The 21,076-nt window shown below is 43.9% G+C and overlaps 1 protein-coding gene across 2 annotated transcripts in view; it reads left to right on the top strand.

Annotated features, from left to right (window-relative positions):
• Positions 1-207: 207 nt before the first annotated feature.
• LOC149447405 (uncharacterized) overlaps positions 208-21,076 on the top strand; it is a 33,039-nt gene continuing 12,170 nt past the window's right edge. Inside the window, exons 1-5 of one of the 2 annotated variants that reach the window (XM_089652616.1) lie at positions 208-357; positions 7,854-7,983; positions 13,621-13,631; positions 15,423-15,557; positions 17,428-17,601. In XM_089652616.1, the coding sequence (XP_089508742.1) occupies positions 208-357; positions 7,854-7,983; positions 13,621-13,631; positions 15,423-15,557; positions 17,428-17,601 (600 nt within the window). Of the gene's footprint in view, positions 358-7,853; positions 7,984-13,620; positions 13,632-15,414; positions 15,558-17,427; positions 17,602-21,076 lie in introns of both variants that reach the window. The other variant, XM_089652615.1, reaches the window with a different exon arrangement.

The following is a 21,076-nucleotide window of genomic DNA, read 5'->3' as shown; positions in this document are numbered from 1 at the left end:
AGATATTACAGGGTAATAAGACACTCGGGAGCCGGGTTACCGTAATAAGATATTACAGGGGGAATAAGACACTCAGGAGCCGGGTTACTGTAATAAAATGGTACAATTGTTTTGACTCCATGTACTGTTGTCATGTGATGAATAAAACAGACATGCACTGATATGGCACTGTGATGTAGTTCTTACCCTTAGGAGTGTGGGATCGATATGTTTCGCTCATCAGGGACATCGGACAGAAATGTCCGTGATGTTATGTCTGAGAATACAGAGTTGAAGAAATTCCATGAACAGATGAAAAAGGAAGTACGAACCATTCTCAGCAGACACGAGGGAACCCTGGGCAGAGGGGTCCTGGAGGTAATAAGTGACACTTACACCCCGGTCACAGCAATCCGACTTTGAAATTGTGCAACTCCCAGTGAAGTCGCACGATTTCAAAGTCGGATGGTATTCAGACTTGAGGTGCCACTTGCAAGACATCTGTGGCTTGTAAGACAGATGTCTATGCAAGTCGCACCTAAAGTCGTGCATACACTACTTGAGAAATCTGTGCGGCTCCAACAAAGTTGGAACCGCACCGATATGACTGCTGTAACTGCAGACTTGCTATGCAATTTGCAAGTCGCATGGAAGGGCAAATTGCATGCCAAGTTGCACCCGGTGTGACCAGGGTCTTAACAATGAAAACTCTATGCCACAGGCAAAACCAAAAATAAGGAAACACAGATGAATGTGATTAGGCTGCCACAGTCTTCAAACTGTGTCTAACTTCCACATTAGTGAGTCCTATAAAACAGACTGCAGTGCCAAAGAATATTAATCAAAATTACTAAACAATTTGCTACATGTTAAAATACAAAAAATTAATGACCAAAATCTGAAAATACAAATCATGTCCGATGTATCATTATGTCCCATTCAAATGATAATTGCTTGAAAACCAAAAGATAGGTGGACAGGTGCTGGTGCCATTACATAGTTAGTCTGGCTGAAAAAAGACAAAAGTCCATGCAGTTCGACCATTAAAAAAAAAAAAAGTTATAATCCTACTCCCACAATTGATCCAGAGGAAGGCAAAAAAACCCAGCAAATCATGATCCAATTTGCTCCTGTAGGGGAATAAATTCCTTCCTGATCCCCCAGGAGGCAATCGGATATTCCCTGGATCAACTTTACCTATAAATGTTATATCCAGTTATATTCTGTGTATCTAAGAAATAATCCAGGACTTTTTTAAAGCAATCCACTGAGCTGGCCAGAACCAACTCTTGAGGGAGTCTATTCCACATATTCACAGCTCTCATTGTAATTCTCATTAGTAACAGAAAAAACGGGTGACCACTTCCAGGTGCTCCAGGCGACCCCACATGGATGGCACTCACCGCAATGGATGGACCTGCTATTACTAGACTGGTCTCGCTGTGCTTTTTTTGGTTGGACCCACTGTGTGTCTTGTCACCAACTTGACCATTTACATGTACCAGGAATGCGATTCCTTCCCATGCGATGCACCGCCACTCAAACAGTATCAGGGAAAAGGTTAATTGTGCAAAGCAGCCGACTTTATTCAATCATATAAAACGTAACAATTACACGGCACTCATACAACGCTTGTGGTCAAGATGGCTGCCGCTGCCCCAAGACTGGAAGCTGACTTGGGCTCCAGGGATGGGATGGGATGCATCGGTTGGGGAACACTGCTTCAACTAGTTTTGTCTGTAATTGGATGTCTTCAAGGTACATCACATCCCATCCCTGGAGCACAAGCCAGCTTACGGTCTTGAAGCGGCGGCAGCCATCCTAACCCCTTGACGCCAACCCTACGCAAATATGCGTCCTCCTGGCGGCTAGGCCTTAACGCCGAGTGGCCGCATATTTGCGTACCATTTGAAAACACGTATATGTTGAGAGTGCGCACTCCCCGCACATATATTGGTGTCTCACGGAAAAGTCCCGATCTCCCCTTGCGATCGGGACCTTTTGCAATCATGTGACAGCGAATCACGGTGGTCACATGACCCTAAAACCCCTCCTCCCGGTGTCTGAAACCCCTTAAAGGGCCGGCGCAAAGAAGTTAACCACAAGCGCTGTATGGGGCTGGTGCCGGTCCTTGGGCACCTATACATGTGATTGCGGTGTAATTTTTAGGTTTTATATGATTTGAATAAAGTCAGCTGCTTTGCACAATGAGCCTTTTCCCTGATACTGTTTTTTTTGAGTGGCGGTGCATAGCATGGGAAGGAATCGCATTCCTGGTAAATGTGAATGGTCAAGTTGAGTCCAAACAAAAAAATCTCGGTGAGACCTATCTAGTAATAAAAGGACCACCCATTGTGGTGAGTGCAAATCCATGTGGGGTCACCTGGAGCGCCTGGAAGTGGTCACCTGTTTTTTTTTTTTCTGTTACGAATGGCACCAGCATCTGTTCACCTATCTTTTGGTTTTCAAGCAATTGTCATTTGAATGGGACAAAAGCCGGCCATACACGGGTCGAATTCCAAAAAGAATTTTCTTTCAAAAATCTTTTTTTTAAGAATTTTCGTCGAATTTTGCACCATTAGCGGACTACAGCAACAGATGATTTTCGAGCGACCATCGAATTTGAGTGATCAGGCATGTTGGAAATGTTTTTGAAAAACTAACGAATTTCTAATCAATGATGGGAGAATCATGCGAGAAATGTAATTGAAAAGGAAATGAGCATGAGCGGTGACCTGGAAAGAAAATAAATTTCTTGGCCACAAAAAATATTTTCTGTAGCAACATGAGGTGAAATGGAAGGCACAAAATTTCTGATTTTCTAAAGAAAATTCATTCAGTATTTAACCCATGTATGGCCAGCTTTTCTGACACCAGTGGCGAGGCAGCTGCGGGGGGTGTGCGCCGCACCGGGTGACACCGGACCCACTCCACAAAAAGGTAAGTAGTTAAGTAAGCCGACGATCCCCGCAGGATGGATCGGATCCATCCTGCGGGGATCGTTCGCTTTCTTTACAACTTACCTTTTCGTGGCGTGCGTCCGGTGTCACCCCATATAGGTTGCATGCTGACGATCCCCGCAGGATGGATCGGATCTGGGGATTGGGGAGCATAATGGATCGGACTCTGATCCATTATGTTCAGTCTGAAGATCTGATCCATCCTGCGGGGATCGTCGGCATGCAACCTATATGGGGTGACACCGGACCCACTCCACGAAAAGGTAAGTTGTAAAGGATGCGAACGATCACCACAGGATGGTTCGGATCTGCAGATTGAGCATAATGGATTGGAGTCCGATCCATTATGCTCCCCAATCCGCAGATCCGATCCATCCTGCAGGGATCGTCGGCATGCAACTTATATGGGGTGACACCGGACACGCTCCACGAAAAGGTAAGTTGTAAAGAAAGCCGACGGTCGCAGCAGGATGGATCGGATCTGCGGATTGGGGAGCATAATGGAAAAGAGTCCGATCCATCATGCTCAATCTGCAGATCCAATCCATTCTGCGGGGATCGTCGGAGGGGGTGTCACTAAGTGTTAGCGCACAGGGTGACTCCAACCCTAGGGATGCCCCTGCCTGACACATCAAACATTATTTGTGTTTTTTTGTTTATTTTTTGCATTTTCACATGTGGCAAATTTAGTGACTTTGATTCACCTTTTTTGTAGTGCAGTCTATATAGACTTTTGTAAAATATTTGACACTTGTCCTTCCTACCCGCATACCGTGTCTACATAGACCTGCTGTTACAAACACCTCCATCCATCTGGGAGGGATATGTGTGCCTTGCAGACACATTCTGGATTTGAGTCATGTATGACCTTCCCCAGCCTCCAGCAGTAGTACATGTTGCCTGCATTGTTCAGTATCTGCATCATCTGTGATGCATTCTGCTATGGCAACACTGTAGTATCTTGTGCTACTACTTTAAAAGGTACATGTGGGGGAGAAAAAAATTGTCCATTGAAACTGCATGTAAATGGGCACATTTAACTGTTCTCTGGTTATATTCTCTGCAGATTCAGAATGTGTGCACTTAGAAAATACCGCTATATGGCCACTAGATGGAGCAAAGATGCATGCTTTTTTTTTTTTTTAAATCCACTGAAGGCATTTAATTTACAGAATGGCCGCATTTATGGCACAGAATTTTTACTGCATGTTACTGTAACCCAGAAAGTGAACTGCAGTGTGTTGTGGTGGTGGTGGTTTTATATGCTGCCCCAGAGCACCTTGCCAGCGCATGGTTGGTGGTTGCTATAGGTTGTGAAACAGGAAAATTATCCCTTAGGGCCTGTTCACACTACATGCATTTTCAGTTGCTTTTTTTTTTGCATGCAAAATGCACAGAAAGGTGATATGGTTGTCAATGTCATAGTTCACATCGGTGCTTGCAGTTCCAGTACGTTCTGGTTGCAGAAAAAAAACAGGCTGCATCTTTCTTGCACAGAACTGTACTGGAACGTGGTGGAACGCACATGTCCCTATTTACATTGAAGAAAGAGAGGGGGGGGGGGGGGAATTAAACGGAATGCAAAAAAAATGCACTGGAATGTGTCAAAAACGCGGATGCGGGAACGCATCTGGACTGCATTTCTATAATGTGAACCGGCCCTTAAAGAATCCAATCACAACTTTTTTTTGTGTGGTTTTTTATTTATTTATTTTTTGCAGTAAGGCTTAAAGGATAAGTTCATCTTTAAAAAGAAAAGAAAAAAATAATAAATGCACTTTTTGCAGGTAAAAAAAATGTAATTTATATAATTATTTTTTATTACTTGGAGCTTGTAAAGCATTGCACCAGCAATCAGCAGATCGCGGGTGCCATGCAGGACTCCTACAGACCTGTCGGTGAATTTATTTATTTCAGGTACTTACAGTGGGGATCAGAAGTTTGGGCACCCCAGCTAAACATTTGTATTAATGTGCATAAAGAAGCCAAGGAAAGATGGAAAAATCTCCAAAAGGCATCAAATTACAGATTAGACATTCTTATAATATGTCAACAAAAGTTAGATTTTATTTCCATCATTTACACTTTCAAAATAACAGAAAACAAAAAAATGGCGTCTGCAAAAGTTTGGGCACCCTGCAGAATTTATAGCATGCACTGCCCCCTTTGCCAAGCTGAGACCTGCCAGTGTCATGGATTGTTGTCAATCATCGTCTGGGAAGACCAGGTGATGTCAATCTCAAAGGTTTTAAATGCCCAGACTCATCTGACCTTGCCCCAACAATCAGCACCATGGGTTTTTTCTAAGCCGTTGTCTAGAAAACTGAAACTGAAAATTGTTGACGCTCACAAAGCTGGAGAAGGCTATAAGAAGATAGCAAAGCGTTTTCAGATGTCAATATCCTCTGTTCGGAATGTAATTAAGAAATGGCAGTCACCAGGAACAGTGGAAGTTAAAGCAAGATCTGGAAGACCAAGAAAAATATCAGACAGAACAGCTTGCAGGGTTGTGAGAAAAACAATTCAAAACCCACGTTTGACTGCAGGATCCCTCCAGAAAGATCTGGCAGACACTGGAGTTGTGGTACACTATTCCACTATAAAGAGATACTTGTACAAATATGGTCTTCATGGAAGAGTCATCAGAAGAAAACCTCTTCTACGTCCTCACCACAAAAATCATCGTTTGAACTTTGCAAATGAACATATAGACAAGCCTGATGCATTTTGGAAACAAGTTCTGTGGACCGATGAGGTTAAAATTGAACTTTTTGGCCGGAATGAGCAAAGGTACGTTTGGGGAAGAAGGGGCACAGAATTTAATGAAAAGAACCTCTGTCCAACTGTTAAGCATGGGGTTGGATCAATCATGCTTTGGGGTTGTGTTGCAGCCAGTGGCACAGGGAACATCTCACGAGTAGAAGGAAAAATGGATTCAATAAAATTTCAGCAAATTTTGGATGGTAACTTGATGCCATCTGTGAAAAAGCTGAAGTTAAAGAGAGGATGGCTTCTACAAATGGATAATGATCCTAAACACACCTCGGAATCCACAGGGGATTACATCAAGAGGCGTAAACTGAAGGTTTTGCCATGGCCTTCACAATCTCCTGACCTCAACATAATTTTTCAATTATGGATAGACCTTAAAAGAGCCGTGCGTGACAGACAGCCCAGAAATCTCAAAGAACTGGAAGACTTTTGTAAGGAAGAATGGGCAAAGATACCTCAAACAAGAATTGAAAGACTCTTGGCTGGCTACAAAAAGCGTTTACAAGCTGTGATACTTGCCAAAGGGGGCAGTACAAGATATTAACTCTACAGGGTGCCCAAACTTTTGCAGACGCCATTTTTTTGTTTTCTGTTATTTTGAAAGTGTAAATGATGGACATAAAATCTAACTTTTGTTGACATATTATAAGAATGTCTAATCTGTAATTTGATGCATTTTGGAGATTTTTCCATCTTTCCTTGGCTTCTTTATGCACATTAATACAAATTTTTAGCTGGGGTGCCCAAACTTTCGATCCCCACTGCATATAGTGCCGTCAATTTACGCAGCACTATTACACATATATATTGTACATTCACATCAGTAACCCTCAAGGGGTGTACAATCTAAGGTCCCTCACATTCATACATACACATACTAGGGCCAATTTAGACGGGATCCAATTAACCTACCAGCAAGTCTTTGGAGTGTGGGAGGAAACCGGAGTACCCAGAGGAAACCCACACAGGCACAGGGAGAACATGCAAACGCCAGGCAGGTTGTGCCGTGGTTGGGATTCGAACCAACTACCCGAGTACTGCCAGGTGGAAGTGCTAACCACTAAGCCACTGTGCCGCCCAATCTGTGTGCTTGTACATTGTACGGGCAGACAGACACACACCAACAGGAAGAAATATTGAACTACCACAGAGCTGAACAGTACTACAAGCTGACCGTTTAAAAGGCTTTCGGTACTTGTAGTTTTCCATCTACAGAATTGTAACTGTTATTGGGGGTGGGGAGAGAAGATCCCCTGCTAGCTGTCACAGTGGAGGATCAGGGGTGTTGCAGGGGCCGGTGCAAATGTAACCTGTTACAAAAGGTGAACGTATCCTTAAGCCCTGGTTCACATTGATGCGGTGCGGAATTCTCAGTGTTTTCTGTGCGAATTCTGCACCGCATCAGAATCGCACCCCATTCATGTGAACCGCTGCAGATGTGTATGTTGAGATACCAACCCCACCCCCCAAAAGTGGTCTGCAGAATGCGGTGTGATGTGCAGAATTGAGTCGTATAGTTGTGTATACCCATGCGATCCGATTCTAGTGTGGACCAAAAAAAGGATCCTGCACGTTTTGGGTGCAGTGTGAATAGTCATACAAAATGTATGGCTCCAATCGCTCCGCACACAAATCGCATGTGATATACCACACCACATATATGTGAACCCAGGCTTAAGGCCTCGTTCACACATGGCATACAATGTACACCCATGTGAAGGCTGTGTTTACCTGCACAGGTGTTCCATGCAGGCAGTCCCATTGATGTCAATAGGGATGCAGCAGCTGCACAGACGGTCACTGCTTTCTATTCTGATATCCATATGGGTGTGGGTTCCTGAATCTACATTGTTTGATTCCAATTTAATATCCATGTGGGTGCAGTGGCTGGACACAGGCGCTGCCTCCCAGTTGATGTCCATAAGACCGCCCGCACAGGAATGCATGGAACACCTCTGCATGCTTGTGTGGGTAAATACAGCCCTTGCACAGGCCCAAGCTGTAGTACGCCCCGTGTGAATAGGTCCTCCTTGGAAGGTGAATGTGCAAGTTGGATCCAGTGTATACAACGCCTTATTACTACACCAAAATTGACTTATTACTTTGCTGTCTGTATTCTTTTGAAACTTGGCTTCTACCCAGGACTCAGGGGTGAACAAGCGTGGTGGTGGACGTGCAAGACCTACCCGAGCGGCAGATGCTGGGTTTACAGGCATCCTGAAGAAACAATGGAACAGCCTCAAACAACTTGTAGAGGTCCTAGAAGCCCGCGGTGAGCCATGGCGTAATTTTTTGTCCATTTTATAAAACAAAAATTATTCTTGTGATTAGGCTGGGAAGGAAATTCTCATAACTAATAAACACAGTGACCAGTGCAGTGCTACAATATATAGCGAAATCACCAAATTATATAAAAAATGTCCATTTGTCTTCATTAGAATGGTTCCATCCTTCTGTGACCACCAAGTGCTCCAAAGCGTGGAAGTGCAATTATCCCACCACCAGATGTCTGCTCACCTCCAGCAGTGTGACCTCGCATAGTACTAGGTTTGGGCTAACTGCACTTTTGATCCTGGGATGGATACTGAAGATCAACCTGATGGATTCATAACTTGTCCAGACTATAACTCCCACCATCACATCACCAAGATTAGAGGAACTGAATTTATTCTCTCTTGAGAAGAGGAGATTAAGGGGGGATATGATCTCCATGTATAATACATAAGGGGGGATATGATCACCATGTATAATACATAAGGGGGGATATGATCACCATGTATAATACATAAGGGGGGATATGATCTCCATGTATAATACATAAGGGGGGGATATGATCACCATGTATAATACATAAGGGGGGATATGATCTCCATGTATAATACATAAGGGGGGGATATGATCTCCATGTATAATACATAAGGGGGGATATGATCTCCATGTATAATACATAAGGGGGGATATGATCTCCATGTATAATACATAAGGGGGGATATGATCACCGTGTATAATACATAAGGGGGGATATGATCACCGTGTATAATACATAAGGGGGGGATATGATCACCATGTATAATACATAAGGGGGGGATATGATCACCATGTATAATACATAAGGGGGGGATATGATCACCATGTATAATACATAAGGGGGGGATATGATCACCATGTATAATACATAAGGGGGGGATATGATCACCGTGTATAATACATAAGGGGGGGATATGATCACCATGTATAATACATAAGGGGGGGATATGATCTCCATGTATAATACATAAGGGGGGATATGATCTCCATGTATAAATACAAAAGTGGTTCATATAGTGAACTCGGTGTAGAGTTATTCACCCTGAGGTCATCACAGAGGACAAGGGGGCACTCTTTACATCTGGAGGAAAATAAATGTAATCTCCAAACACAGAAAGGTTTCTTCACAGTGAGAGCTGTGAAAATGTGGAATAGACTCCCTCAAGAGTTGGTTCTGGCCAGCTCAGTGGATTGCTGTAGGAAAGTCCTGGATTCTTTCCTGGATACACAGAATATAACTGGATATAACATTTATAAGTAAAGTTGATCCAGGGAATATCCAATTGCCTCTCGGGGGATCAGGAAGGAATTTTTTCCCCAGCTGGAGCAAATTGGTTTATGCTTTGCTTTTTTTTTTTGCCTTCCTCTGGATCAACTGTGGTTATAGGATTATAACTATTTTTTTTTTTTTTTTTTAATGGTTGAACTGGATGGACGCTTGTCTTTTTTCAGCCAGACTAACTGTTACCTCATAAACATAAGACTCCACATAGTGCGTGAACTTTAGAACCTTTTATTATCTCAAAAATAAATGGTGTATGCAAATGTAAAGGGTGCCGAACTGCACCAAGTACAGTCCACCTCTGATTATATGAATTAACTCCACGGTCTGTGGAACTGTGCTGTGGGGAGTCAGCTATGATGGGGCTCATTCAGTGAATAAACCAAAGTTACCATGTATCAATCGGTGAACACCGCCAATGACGCTTTCGTCGCTGGCTCCATAGGGTGTCATGACGTCATCTAAAGCCCCACCCAATGCGTTTTGTCACTCGTCACGTGACTTTCTCAAGGGGAAGCATGAGCCTCATCATAGCTGACTCCCTGTGGCACAGTTCCACAGACCGCGGAGTAATTTATATAATCAGAGGCTGATTGTACTTGGTGCGGTTTGGCACCCTTTACATGTGAGAGTGCAATTAGTTTTATTTTTGAGATATTAAAAGGTTTTAAAGTTTACGCACTATGTGGAGTCTTTTGTTTATGAGCTGATGTGATGGTGGGAGTTATATTCTGGACAAGTTGTGAAACATAGCTGGAATCCAAAAAGTTGATCTTCAGTGTCCGTCTTGGGACCAAAAGCGCAGTTAGACCAAACCTAGTACTATGCGAGGTCACACTGCTGGAGGTGAGCAGACATCTGGTGGTGGGATAATTGCACTGATATGCTTTGGAGCACTTCGTGGTCTGAGGTCATAGAGGGATGGAAGCTGAACTGGTACACTGTGTCATTGCCCCAAATGTAATTGGAATTCGAGAACGGCTGCTTCAATCAGAGCCCAGGGACACAGGTGTATTGTCACTCATGCTTTGCAGCCATGTACATAGCTTAACATAACTGGGCGGATCACAAAAGTATGTACATTCCTTTTGTATATAGAAACTTTTACAGCTGCCAAAATAGCGTATGTTCAATATGCTGAATTTTTTTTTTTTTGTAAAACTGAAGAGATTGAACCTTTATCAGAATCTAATTGCTGTACCTGTGTTGGGCAGATTTTACCTTAACCACAAGCCTACAGGGCACTTATACCCCCTTCCTGCCCAGGCCACTTTCCAGCTTTCAGCGCTGTCACACTTTGAATGACAATTGCACGGTCATGCAACACTGTACCCAGTGTACCCAAAAATATGACATTTTTATCTTTTTTTTTTTTTTTTTTGTGACAGAGCTTTATTTTGGTGGTATTTAATCACCTCTGGGTTTTTTATTATCTCTTAAACCAAAAAGCACTGAAAATGTTGAGAAAAAAAGTTTTTTCTTAGTTTTTGTTATAAAATTTTGTAAATAAGTGATTTTTCTCCTTCATTGATGTGCGCTAATGAGGCTTTAGTGATGGACACTGATAGGTGGCACTGATGAGGAGCCACTGGTAGGTGGCACTGATGGGCATTGACAGGCATCACTGATGGACACTGAAAGGCAGCACTCATATATAGCACTGATGGGCGACACTGATGGGCAGCAATGACGGGCAGCACTGATTGGCACGGATATGTGGCATTGATATGCACTGGTAGGCACTGAAATGTGGCACTGATGGGTACTGGCGGGTGGCATGGATGAGCACTGACAGCTGGCACTGCTGGGGCTACACAGATCATCAGTGCTCTAATAATCTGTGTACATGTCCCCTCCGAGGACACAGCTGATCATATGTAAACAGGGAAATGCCGATTTACCGGCTCTCCTCTCCTCTGTCAGTGTGACAGCTCGTGAGGAAAGAAATGCCGATAACGGCATTGCCCTGTTTACATGTGATCAGCTGTGATTGGAAACAGCTGATCACATGACCGAGCCGACATCTTCGGCTCTTTCCGTTGATCGGTGATCCACTGTGTCCGAGGGACACAGAGCACAGACGATCGCCGTACTGCGCGCTCCCGGGGCCGCGCATGCGCAGTTGGCATGGGAGGATGTCATATGACGTCCTCCCAGAACGAGAGAACTGCCTTGCGCCTGTCATTGCACTATATGGCAGGCTGGAGGCGGTTAAATTCCTTTTTAAGGTAGGCAATACAATTATGCAATTTTCTTTCGTTCAATCATGGGTTAAAGGAAAGAAAATTATGGTCTGTGTTGATGGGGGGGCTCCCTCCCGCTACGCTGTTGTTGTATTCTGACAACGGGAGGTTTCTTGGCCATCGGGATACAAGAATTATTTCTAGCAGCTATATCCGCCAGCAGTAACCACATGTAAAAAATCCGACAGGCTGGTTGTACTGAAGTTGATCGATGGATAGATCTTAAGCCACACAAGCAAGGTGGATGGAGGACTATCCCTCCTGCTGGGACATTTTATTCTAACAGCGGGATTTTCTGCTACCAAAATACACTGATCAGTGGCTGCAGTCGCTGATCATTGAAAGTTTTCCAGTGCATCTGGTGGACAGAAGTCAATCTAACCATAGACTTCTGCCCAATATGGAGGGCCACACACAGATCAAAATTCATCTGGTCCCTGCTGAACCATCCAAATTTCAATCTGTCTGTACCCAGCTTTAAGAAACAGTGGTCACAGTGACCGGGAATGAGAGAAGGTCCTATGCAGGCCATAGACGGGACGTTTATCGGCGGAATTTTCATCCGCACGAAAAATCGGCCGATATTCACGCCGTTAGTGGGGCCAGCCCATTGGCTGTTTTTCGCGGATTTTCTCGTTTAGTATTATCGGTCATGCTGGAAAATCCACGAAAAAAACGGCCGTTTTTCGTGGACATTGGTGGCAGCATCGCTGCCAGCAATGACCTATTTTTTGTTGACCCGTCTATGGCCAGCCTTACCAATAGTAGCACAGACATCTTTGAAAACATAAGGGTTTCCACCCTGCATCCTAGCCAAAGCTAAAAATAAAACAAATCGTTATAGTTGGGCTTTAAAGCTGAATTCCACTTCAGTTTTTTTTTTTTCCTCTTTTTTAATTCTATATTTTATAGAATTCTTCTCGCAAAGCACAATCAATGACAAAACCAGGTCCATGGTAACAAACAGGAGGCCCACTGCCAATGATACTCTTGACAAGTCTCGGCTCTATAAACATAGTAAATAAAATGCGTTGACCTATTATGCAGTCCTAAGTGAGAAGATAATTTAATACCAATAAACTCTGCCAGTATGAATGTCTATAGTACTGACAGAACAAGAATACAGTTTCGAAACCGCATTCTGGCCTTCACTCCACTCAAACACAAGGCGGGTGTAGTGACTGGCCAAGTCTAGGGTTAAAGAGGGAAAAAAAATGACCAGCATTTGCAGAAATTACATTCCTGTAAAAGGGTGCAAAAGATGGGGGGGCAGAAAGCTTGAAAGGAGGTAATTTCCCTGAGGAGCCACTCAGTAGAACCCAGAATGCAGATATGCAGTCAAGAAGTTAGAAGGGTGCATCTGAATGGGTACCAAACATTTCCTGTAGGTGACTGTGTGTACAGGTGAAATTATCTCCAGGGCCTTCATATTTCTCAGAATTTTTCCTGTGTTGTAGAGGGTGACTCAGATCCTCAGTGTGGAGGACATCATCGATTGTAGAGTATCAGTGACCTTGTCAGCAGCTGCGTTTGCTTCCATAATGAAGAGATGCAAGCCCTTGCTGCATTCACTAAGTGGATAGTGAGAGAGGCTTTATATATTCTGGTGGGCCTTTCTGTTAGATGGATGGAATCCCCCCCTATGGGATTCCCACTGAGGTCTACTGAAGTCAAGTGCTTTAAAGCTGCCACCACATCCACCCAGAAGGACCGAATTTTAGGGCAATGCCAGAAGATATGTAAAATTGTGCCCACCATGGAAAAGCAGCACCAACATGTATCCAGGACTATGCTGTCCATTATATGCAATACATAAGGGGCCCAGTAGCATTTGGAAAGGATATTTATATGCTATTTCCTGGTATTCATTTGCAATGAAAGATTTCTGTGAGAAATGAAGGATCTTATCTACTACTCTGGGTGTGAAAGTGATACCCAAATCTGATTCCCATTGGTGAACAAATGATGAGTAGGAAGTGACTTTGTGTCTCTAAAAAGTTCCCCTTTCAGGCACTTAGATTTAACCTGCATCTGTGAACGTGGAGTAAAGTTAGGTTTCTTAAATGTCTGGAGGAAGCGTCTCAGCCGGTCAATGCTACAGGATTCTAGAGGTGGGTTGGCACTAAGAGGGAGTTCCACATGGGAGGGTAGCCTTAGATTCTCATTGGTGAGGTCTGGAATGAATTCTGGGTTTCCAATGACCGGAGTCAGGGGTGAGATCAAGGAAGATATGTCGTTGGTCTGAAAAACTGTTCTGGCAGTATGTCTGGAGCAGCCAATCAACGGGTGGGCCAAAATCTCCAGAGGAACAGGAGTCGATAATCATACTATGCTTCTTATAGGGATGGGAGAGACTTTGATCTTCATGAACACCCATTGCTTGGTGCTCTCATTACAGTGTCAGTCAATTATTTCTTGAAAGGTGGACTGTCCTGTAATACTGTAGGACAGCCGGGAGGCCCAACCCACTTCAGTCCTTTTGAAGAAGGTGCTTAAGGTTGATCCTAGGAGACTTATGGAACCAACTGAATTTCCCTTTCAGTCCTGCACAGTTGTACTGGCTCCTCTCCTGGATTGAAATTGTGTACTCTGATTTCACTGTACACTGTGAGCTGCATTAGGAACTGCAGCAGTTCAGACACCCACCTCATTTCCTGACTGTAGGATGTCCAGCATCATCTAGTTCTTTCCTCCCCAGCCAGACTGTCCCTGTCCTGCCTCCATCATTCATTGGATTTTTTCAGTTCTTTCATTTATGGAGACTCCACACCACATGTGGGCAATATCTAGGATGGTAAGCTTGCAAATGTAATCTGCTTGGGAAAATACATAATATAAAAATGCCTTGATGGGTGGATATCAGTCTGTAAGAGTGGAACTCCTCCCAAGAGCCAGCCCATGGCTTGAATAATGGCTGAGAGGTCTTTGGAGGAATGCTGCAGAAGAGTACTGTGATGTTTTCAGGAAGCTATGTACAGCACCTTGCCTGCTCCTCCCACCAGCCACAATATGCCTGCATTGCAGAGAGAAGCACCGAGGATAAATAATATAAAAGAACAGTTTTATCAAAAGTGGAACTAAAGTCATGCTATCAAAAATTGCAGGCAGGGTCTTTTATTGCAGAGACATCTGTAGTCATATATGCCTACCCGTCTGTTCGGGTCTTCTCTGACATGTAAACTGAACTCCACTTGCATCACTAGCACGGTCCCTCTGTGTTGGGATGAGTGACCCCTGCACATGTGTGAGTGACGTCATCATGCACCAGCTAATGAAGACTAGCATCCAGCAGAAGCAGAAGATGCTGCTTGTCTGTATAGAATATGCAAAGTTACACCACGTGTTCACACTGTAAATCTCATAACTCGCAATGCGTAGTGTGAACAGAGCCTTACAATGGGCAGCTGTCAAACCTGTTTGGCACCCTGAAGCTGAACACCGTGCAGGAGATGGCCAGGGCAATGTAAATGCTGGGGGCTGCTCCCTTCATGGGTGCACCTCCAGCACAGCACCTAAGGTGTGTGTAGGGGCAGACTGACAACTCATGGGGCCCCTGGGCAATAGGGGATTATGGGGCCCCATGTCCTTGCCCAAACTCAAAAAAGCCTATTAAAAAGGTACCAGGGGCGTCTCAATGGGCCCCCTACTGACCCCGGGCCCTCAGGCATTGCCCGAGTTTCCAAATGGTCAGTCCGCCCCTGGGAGCGTGCCTCTGTTTGTCCCTGACCTGCATACACACATGGGTTGAATGAAAAGCTTCATCCAAAATGAAAAACTCTTTAATGTGTTGAGCGGTTTTGGAAATGTGGCACTTTGTTTGACTATGAAATTACTTTACGGTATTCATATTGGCGCTGTTTTAATTCTGCAGCAACTCAGTCTGAGGTGAGTCACGTGATCAGCGTGACCGACCATGAGAAGGAACTGGCGCGGCTCAAGGAGGAGGTGCAGGAGCTCAGGGAGGAACTGGCACAGAGCAAGGAACTGATCAGCCAGCAGCAACAGCTACTACAGGTACAGGCAGAAGTTAGAGGGGATTGTATGAGTTTTTGTGACTCCTGTACAAAATGAGGTATTCTTACTTGTGGAGGCATGGAATTCTTATTTAAGCTCATTTAGCTGGCCGTTTCCACAATTAACCACTTGAAGACCAGGCCTGTTCTGACACTTCTTGTTTACAAGTAAAAATCAGCTTCTTGAACCCCCAAACTAGATATACACTATATTGCCAAAAGTATTGGGCCAGCCCTCCAAATCATGTGATTCAGGTGTTCCAATCACTTCCATGGACACAGGTGTATAACATCAAGCACCTAGGCATGCAGACTGCTTCTACAAACATTTGTGAAAGAATGGGTCGCTCTCAGGAGCTCAGTGAATTCAAGCGTGGTCCCGTGATAGGTTGCCACCTGTGCAGTAAGTCCATCCGTGACATTTCCTGGCTACTAAATAGTCCACAGCCAACTGTTAGTGGGATTATAACAAAGTAGAAGCAACTGGGACCAACAGCAACTCAGCCACCAAGTGGTAGGCCACGTAAAGTGACAGAGCGGGTCAGCACGTATTGAAGCACACAGTGCGCAGAAGTCGCCAACTGTCTGCAGAGTCAATAGCTAAAGACCTCCAAACTTCATGTGGCCTTCAGATTAGCACAACAACAGTGTGTAGAGAGCTTCATGGAATGGTTTCCATGGCCGAGCAGCTGCATCCAAGCCTTGCATCCAAGATGCAGTGGTGTAAAGCACACCGCCACTGGACTCTAGAGCAGTGGAGACGTATTCTCTGGAGTGACAAATCACGCTTCTCTGTCTGGCAATCCAATAAATGTGTCTGGGTTTGGTGGTTGCCAGGAGAATGCTACTTGCCTGACTGCATTGTGCCAAGTTTGGTGGAGGGGGAATATGGTGTGAGGTTGTTTTTCAGAGGTTGGGCTTTGCCCCCTAGTTCTAGTGAAGGGAGCTCTTAAGGTGTCAGCATACCAAGACATTTTGGACAATTTCATGCTCCCAACTTTGTGGGAATAATTTGGGGATGGCCCCTTCCTATCCCAAAATGACTGCTCAGCAGTGCACAAAGCAAGACATGGAGGAGCCAGTTTGGGGTGGAGGAACTTGACTGTCCTGCACAGAGTCCTGACCTCAACCCCATAGAACACCTTTGGGATGAATTAGGGCGGAGACTGTGAGCCAGGCCTTCTCATCCGACATCAGTGCCTGACCTCACAAATGCACTTCTGGAAGAATGGTCCAACCTTCCCATAGACACCCTCCTAAACCTTGTGGACGGCCTTCCCAGAAGAGTTGAAGCTGTTATAGCTGCAAAGGGCCAGCCAACTCAATATTGAACCCTATGGACTTATACTGGGATGCCATTAATGTTCATGTGCGTGTAAAGGCAGGAGTCCCAATACTTACGGCAATATAGTGTGTGTGATAATATATATATTTATAATATTTAGAGCGGGTAAAATAAGTATTGAACATGACACAATTTTTGTCTAAATATATTTCTAAAGGTGCTATTGACATGAAATTTTCACCACATGTTGGTAACAACCCATGCCATCCATACAAAGAAACCAAAACAAATAAATTCAGAAAGTAAGTTATGAGTAATTAAATGGCAGAGGAAATCCCCCAGTGGGGGCACCTGTTTCAAAAGTGGAGTTTCCCTTGACTTTGAGGAGATGCTCTCTTACCCTCTGCCATGTCTGCAGCGAAAATTCTATCAATCAACAACTAACAAAGGTTCTAACCCTTCCTTGCACTAAACTAAAAATGTTTTGGATAGAGTTCCATCTTAGGTTGAAGTTGCAATAAACTGAATTTTATTTGCTAATAGAAAATAGTTCCCATTTAAGGATAAATGGTTCTCTTTGTGGTAGGATCAGATGTTGCCGCCTCCGGGGGAAGGACAGCAGTCTCCGTTGTGGGATGCTTACTTCTTAGAGGAGCAGCTGAGGTTGCAGGAAGAGCGGGCCGTCTTCGAGGAGCAGAAACTGGCTTTCCAGGATGAGAGGGAGAAGTTCACAGAGGCGGCCATTCGTCTGGGCCGAGAGGTGACTTTCATTTCTATCATTCAGCATGCCTTACCTTGATGAGGATCGGCTAGAAGTCAGGAATCTAGACCATGACTTAATTCAAGATGGATGCTATGGCATATCCTTAGCCACTGTAATCACAATCTGTTTCCCAGCTGTTAAAGCTGGCTATCTCACCTAAAAACATACTTGTCATGATACATTTCTCTGCTGTGGTGCCCCCTTCCAAGGGTTTACCCTCTGTAGTGAGCAGATATATTGAACGATACGTGTGGCCCTTTTGAGGTCTGGGGCTGTATTTGAGGCCCCCTTTAGCTCATAAGTTGACAACCACTGAACCAAGCAATGCTTATTTACACCACATTATAGGGCAAAACGAAGCATGTTGAAGGGTATTGTGGTTGGTGTGTGTTTGGTTTTTTTTTGTCTTTGTTTTTTTTTACTTTAACCACTTCCAGACCGGACATTTTTAACCCCTTCCTGACCAGGGCAATTTTCAGCTTTCAGCGCTATCACAATTTGAATGACAATTGCGCGGTCATGCAACACTGTACCCAAATGAATTTTTTACCATTTTTTTGAGACAGATAAAGCTTTATTTTGGTGGTATTTATTCACCACTGGGATATTTATTTTTTTTGCTATGTAAATGAAAAAGTCCCAAAATTTTGAAAAAAAGTGTTTTTTTTTATAAAATTTTGCAAATAATATTTCTTCATAAATCTTTGCCAAAAAAAAAAATCCAAATTAGTTTATAACCAAAAATTATAATTTTTAAACATTTTTTTTTACATTTTTATTTTATTTTTTTATATATTTTTTTTTTAATATTTTTTTTTTTACATACTGTCACCCTAGCAGTACAGTGTCACCATGTTGACACTGTACTACTTGTGGGGGGTGATGAAGATTTTTTTTTTTTACACTGATTGCTTTTACATCCTATATGGGTGTAAAAGCAATCATTTCTCTTTCTCTCTGTGTGCATTCTTGCACTCATTGAGAAGTGCTGAGTGAGCTGTGATTGGTCACAGCTTGTCACATGGTACAAGGCTGTTGTGAATAGGCTTGTACCATGTGACCTCTGTGATCATTCACAGATTTCACACATAGTAAGCAATGATATCACAAGTGACATCTTGCTTACTACTTTGCATGTGATCACTGATTGGCCAATTAGTGATCACATGATCGGGACCTCGTACAGAGGTCCCGTCCGACGATCGGCGTTTCACTGTGTCCTGAGGACACAGCAGGCACCGGATCGCGGTGCTGCGCGCTCCCAGGGAGCGCGCACAAGCAGGGTGCGGGGAGGCCGTTTATAAACGGCCACCTGACCCTGCACTGCCACCATCCAGCCGTTTATATGCAATGGCCAGTCGGGAAGTGGTTAATAGCAAACCTAATGGCTTGATGTGAATAGTTCCAGTTGAAAACCATGGATTTTTTGTCTCTGCATCGTACAGCACAACGGAATGCATGACAGTGAATCCAAAGTACATACATTATGTAGATTTCTCTCATTCAGCTCCCACCATTTCCCAGGCTGAATTAAATAAATTGATTGACTTTCTCCATCCATACGAAACTACATGGATAGAGAAATTCCCACTGCCAGTTAAATCGTCGATAGATTGAATCTCAGCCGGTTCAGCGGGAACTGGCTGAGATTTGATCCATCTATGGGACGGCTAGTTGTACTGAGGTCGATACATCGATCAACTTAAGTACAACAATCTTTTTGGATTTATTTTTCATGCAGTCCCTGCCGGCTGCTATAGCCACCAGCAGTGCATTGTGTTCTGCCGGCAGGAAAGGCTCCCTGCTGGCAGAACACAATAGCACTGCAGGAGGGATTCCTTCAACATTGATTTGTGTTGATGTGGGAATCCAACAATTTTTCATAATTGCATAATTTTAGGTCCGCTTTTTTTTTTTTTTTTTTTTTATATTCAGCAGCCCCGCTGCTCCAGAGGCTGCTGAATACCTGGATAGTGCCTACATCTGATTGGATGCAGGTACTGTTAAGTCAAAGATATCCCTCACCAGCTCCCATCTACAAAAGTCAATAAGGGTGCCTTTTATTCTTTTTATTGAGTAGGGGGATACTGACAGGGCCACTCACAGCTCGAATTTCATCCAATTCAGCAAGAATTGGCCAAAATTTGAACAGTGTATGGCGCCTTCAATCAAACCTTTCCATGTAAATTTTGATGGGTTATGTGACGGGAATGATTTTGGGTGGGGGGCCCATGGAACACAGCCCCCTTTGGAGAGGTGGAGAGACCCCTGTCTCAGCTCCCCATATCCCTCTTATGTGTAAGTCATACTGTGCCTGTTATGGGTACAGGGTGGAATGTCCTGATATTGTGTAAACATGTATAGGTGGGGTGTGGGGGTTGTTCATTGTTTACTGCCACCTGGTCCCATTGTTCTATTGTGTCTTGCTTGTGAGCAAACTATTATTGGATGTATGTGTTTGTGTATTGGCTTGGTGGGAGTGTCTGCTGATGTCTCTTGTTACTAAATGTATTGCCCCGCCCTGTGTATATATATCTTGTATCTGTGTTAAAATAAAGCAGTCCACTTCCTGTTTTAATAAGTGTCTGGTGCTGTTTTGTCTTGTATGGCCAGCGGTGGTGTCCGTGGATCTGTGTCCAGACGGGGAAGCGGAAGTCTAACGGAAATACCCTAGTGCAGTCGGGGTCCAGTTCTGTTACAGGTTCTATGTGCATTATCAACATGCATTTGGGATGCACGTTCCCTTACATTGCTGCTGTCCACACCAGGCATGTTATTGCACCCTGACGCATCAAAAAAGGGCCAATGCACTTCACACACAGATGTGAATTGGTCCCTTCTTAAGATATTGGTTAACTGGTGTAAATTTATAAATGTTACTGGGAATAGATGTGAAAGGGCTGTGACCATAGGTGGCTGCATAGATGAGCTCTGATAAACACCGAAAAGTGTCAGATGCTGGGCATCACAAACATTGGTCTGATGGTAAACAGAAGCGTGTCCAAGATCAAAATGTCTGTCCCATCTTCCAGATCTAGAACAGATCAGAAAGTATCTCGCATAACTGAAATGTGTTTATTTGGTTTTTTTTTTAAGACTCAATTGCACCCAGTATGTGTTTTTGGTTATGCAGGCATGTAGATGCAAATGTTCCCTTTTTAAGCATCAAACTGCAGTGCATATGATTTCTACATGCATATGTATTGTCCAGGGGCGGACTGACAACTCATGGGGCCCCCGGGGATCATGGGGCCTATGAAAAAGGTACCAGGGGCATCTCATGGGGCCCCCTACTGACCCTGGGCCCTCGGGCAGTGCCCGAGTTTCTGAATGGTCAGTCCGCCCCTGGTATTGTCCCCTAAACTTCTGTTCTTGTAAATGATATGGTTCCCTTATTGCTGAAAGAATTTTATTGCAGGTTTGGGCAAAACAGACCAATTTTTATTTCCCAAACTGATCGTAGCTGTATAAA

This window comes from Staurois parvus, unplaced genomic scaffold (assembly GCF_062004578.1).
Source record: "Staurois parvus isolate SC_StPar_1 unplaced genomic scaffold, SC_StPar_1.0 ptg000689l, whole genome shotgun sequence".
Taxonomy (NCBI): Eukaryota; Metazoa; Chordata; class Amphibia; order Anura; family Ranidae; genus Staurois; species Staurois parvus.
Note: the sequence above shows the minus strand (reverse complement) of the source record. Positions and strands in the feature narration are given on the sequence as shown.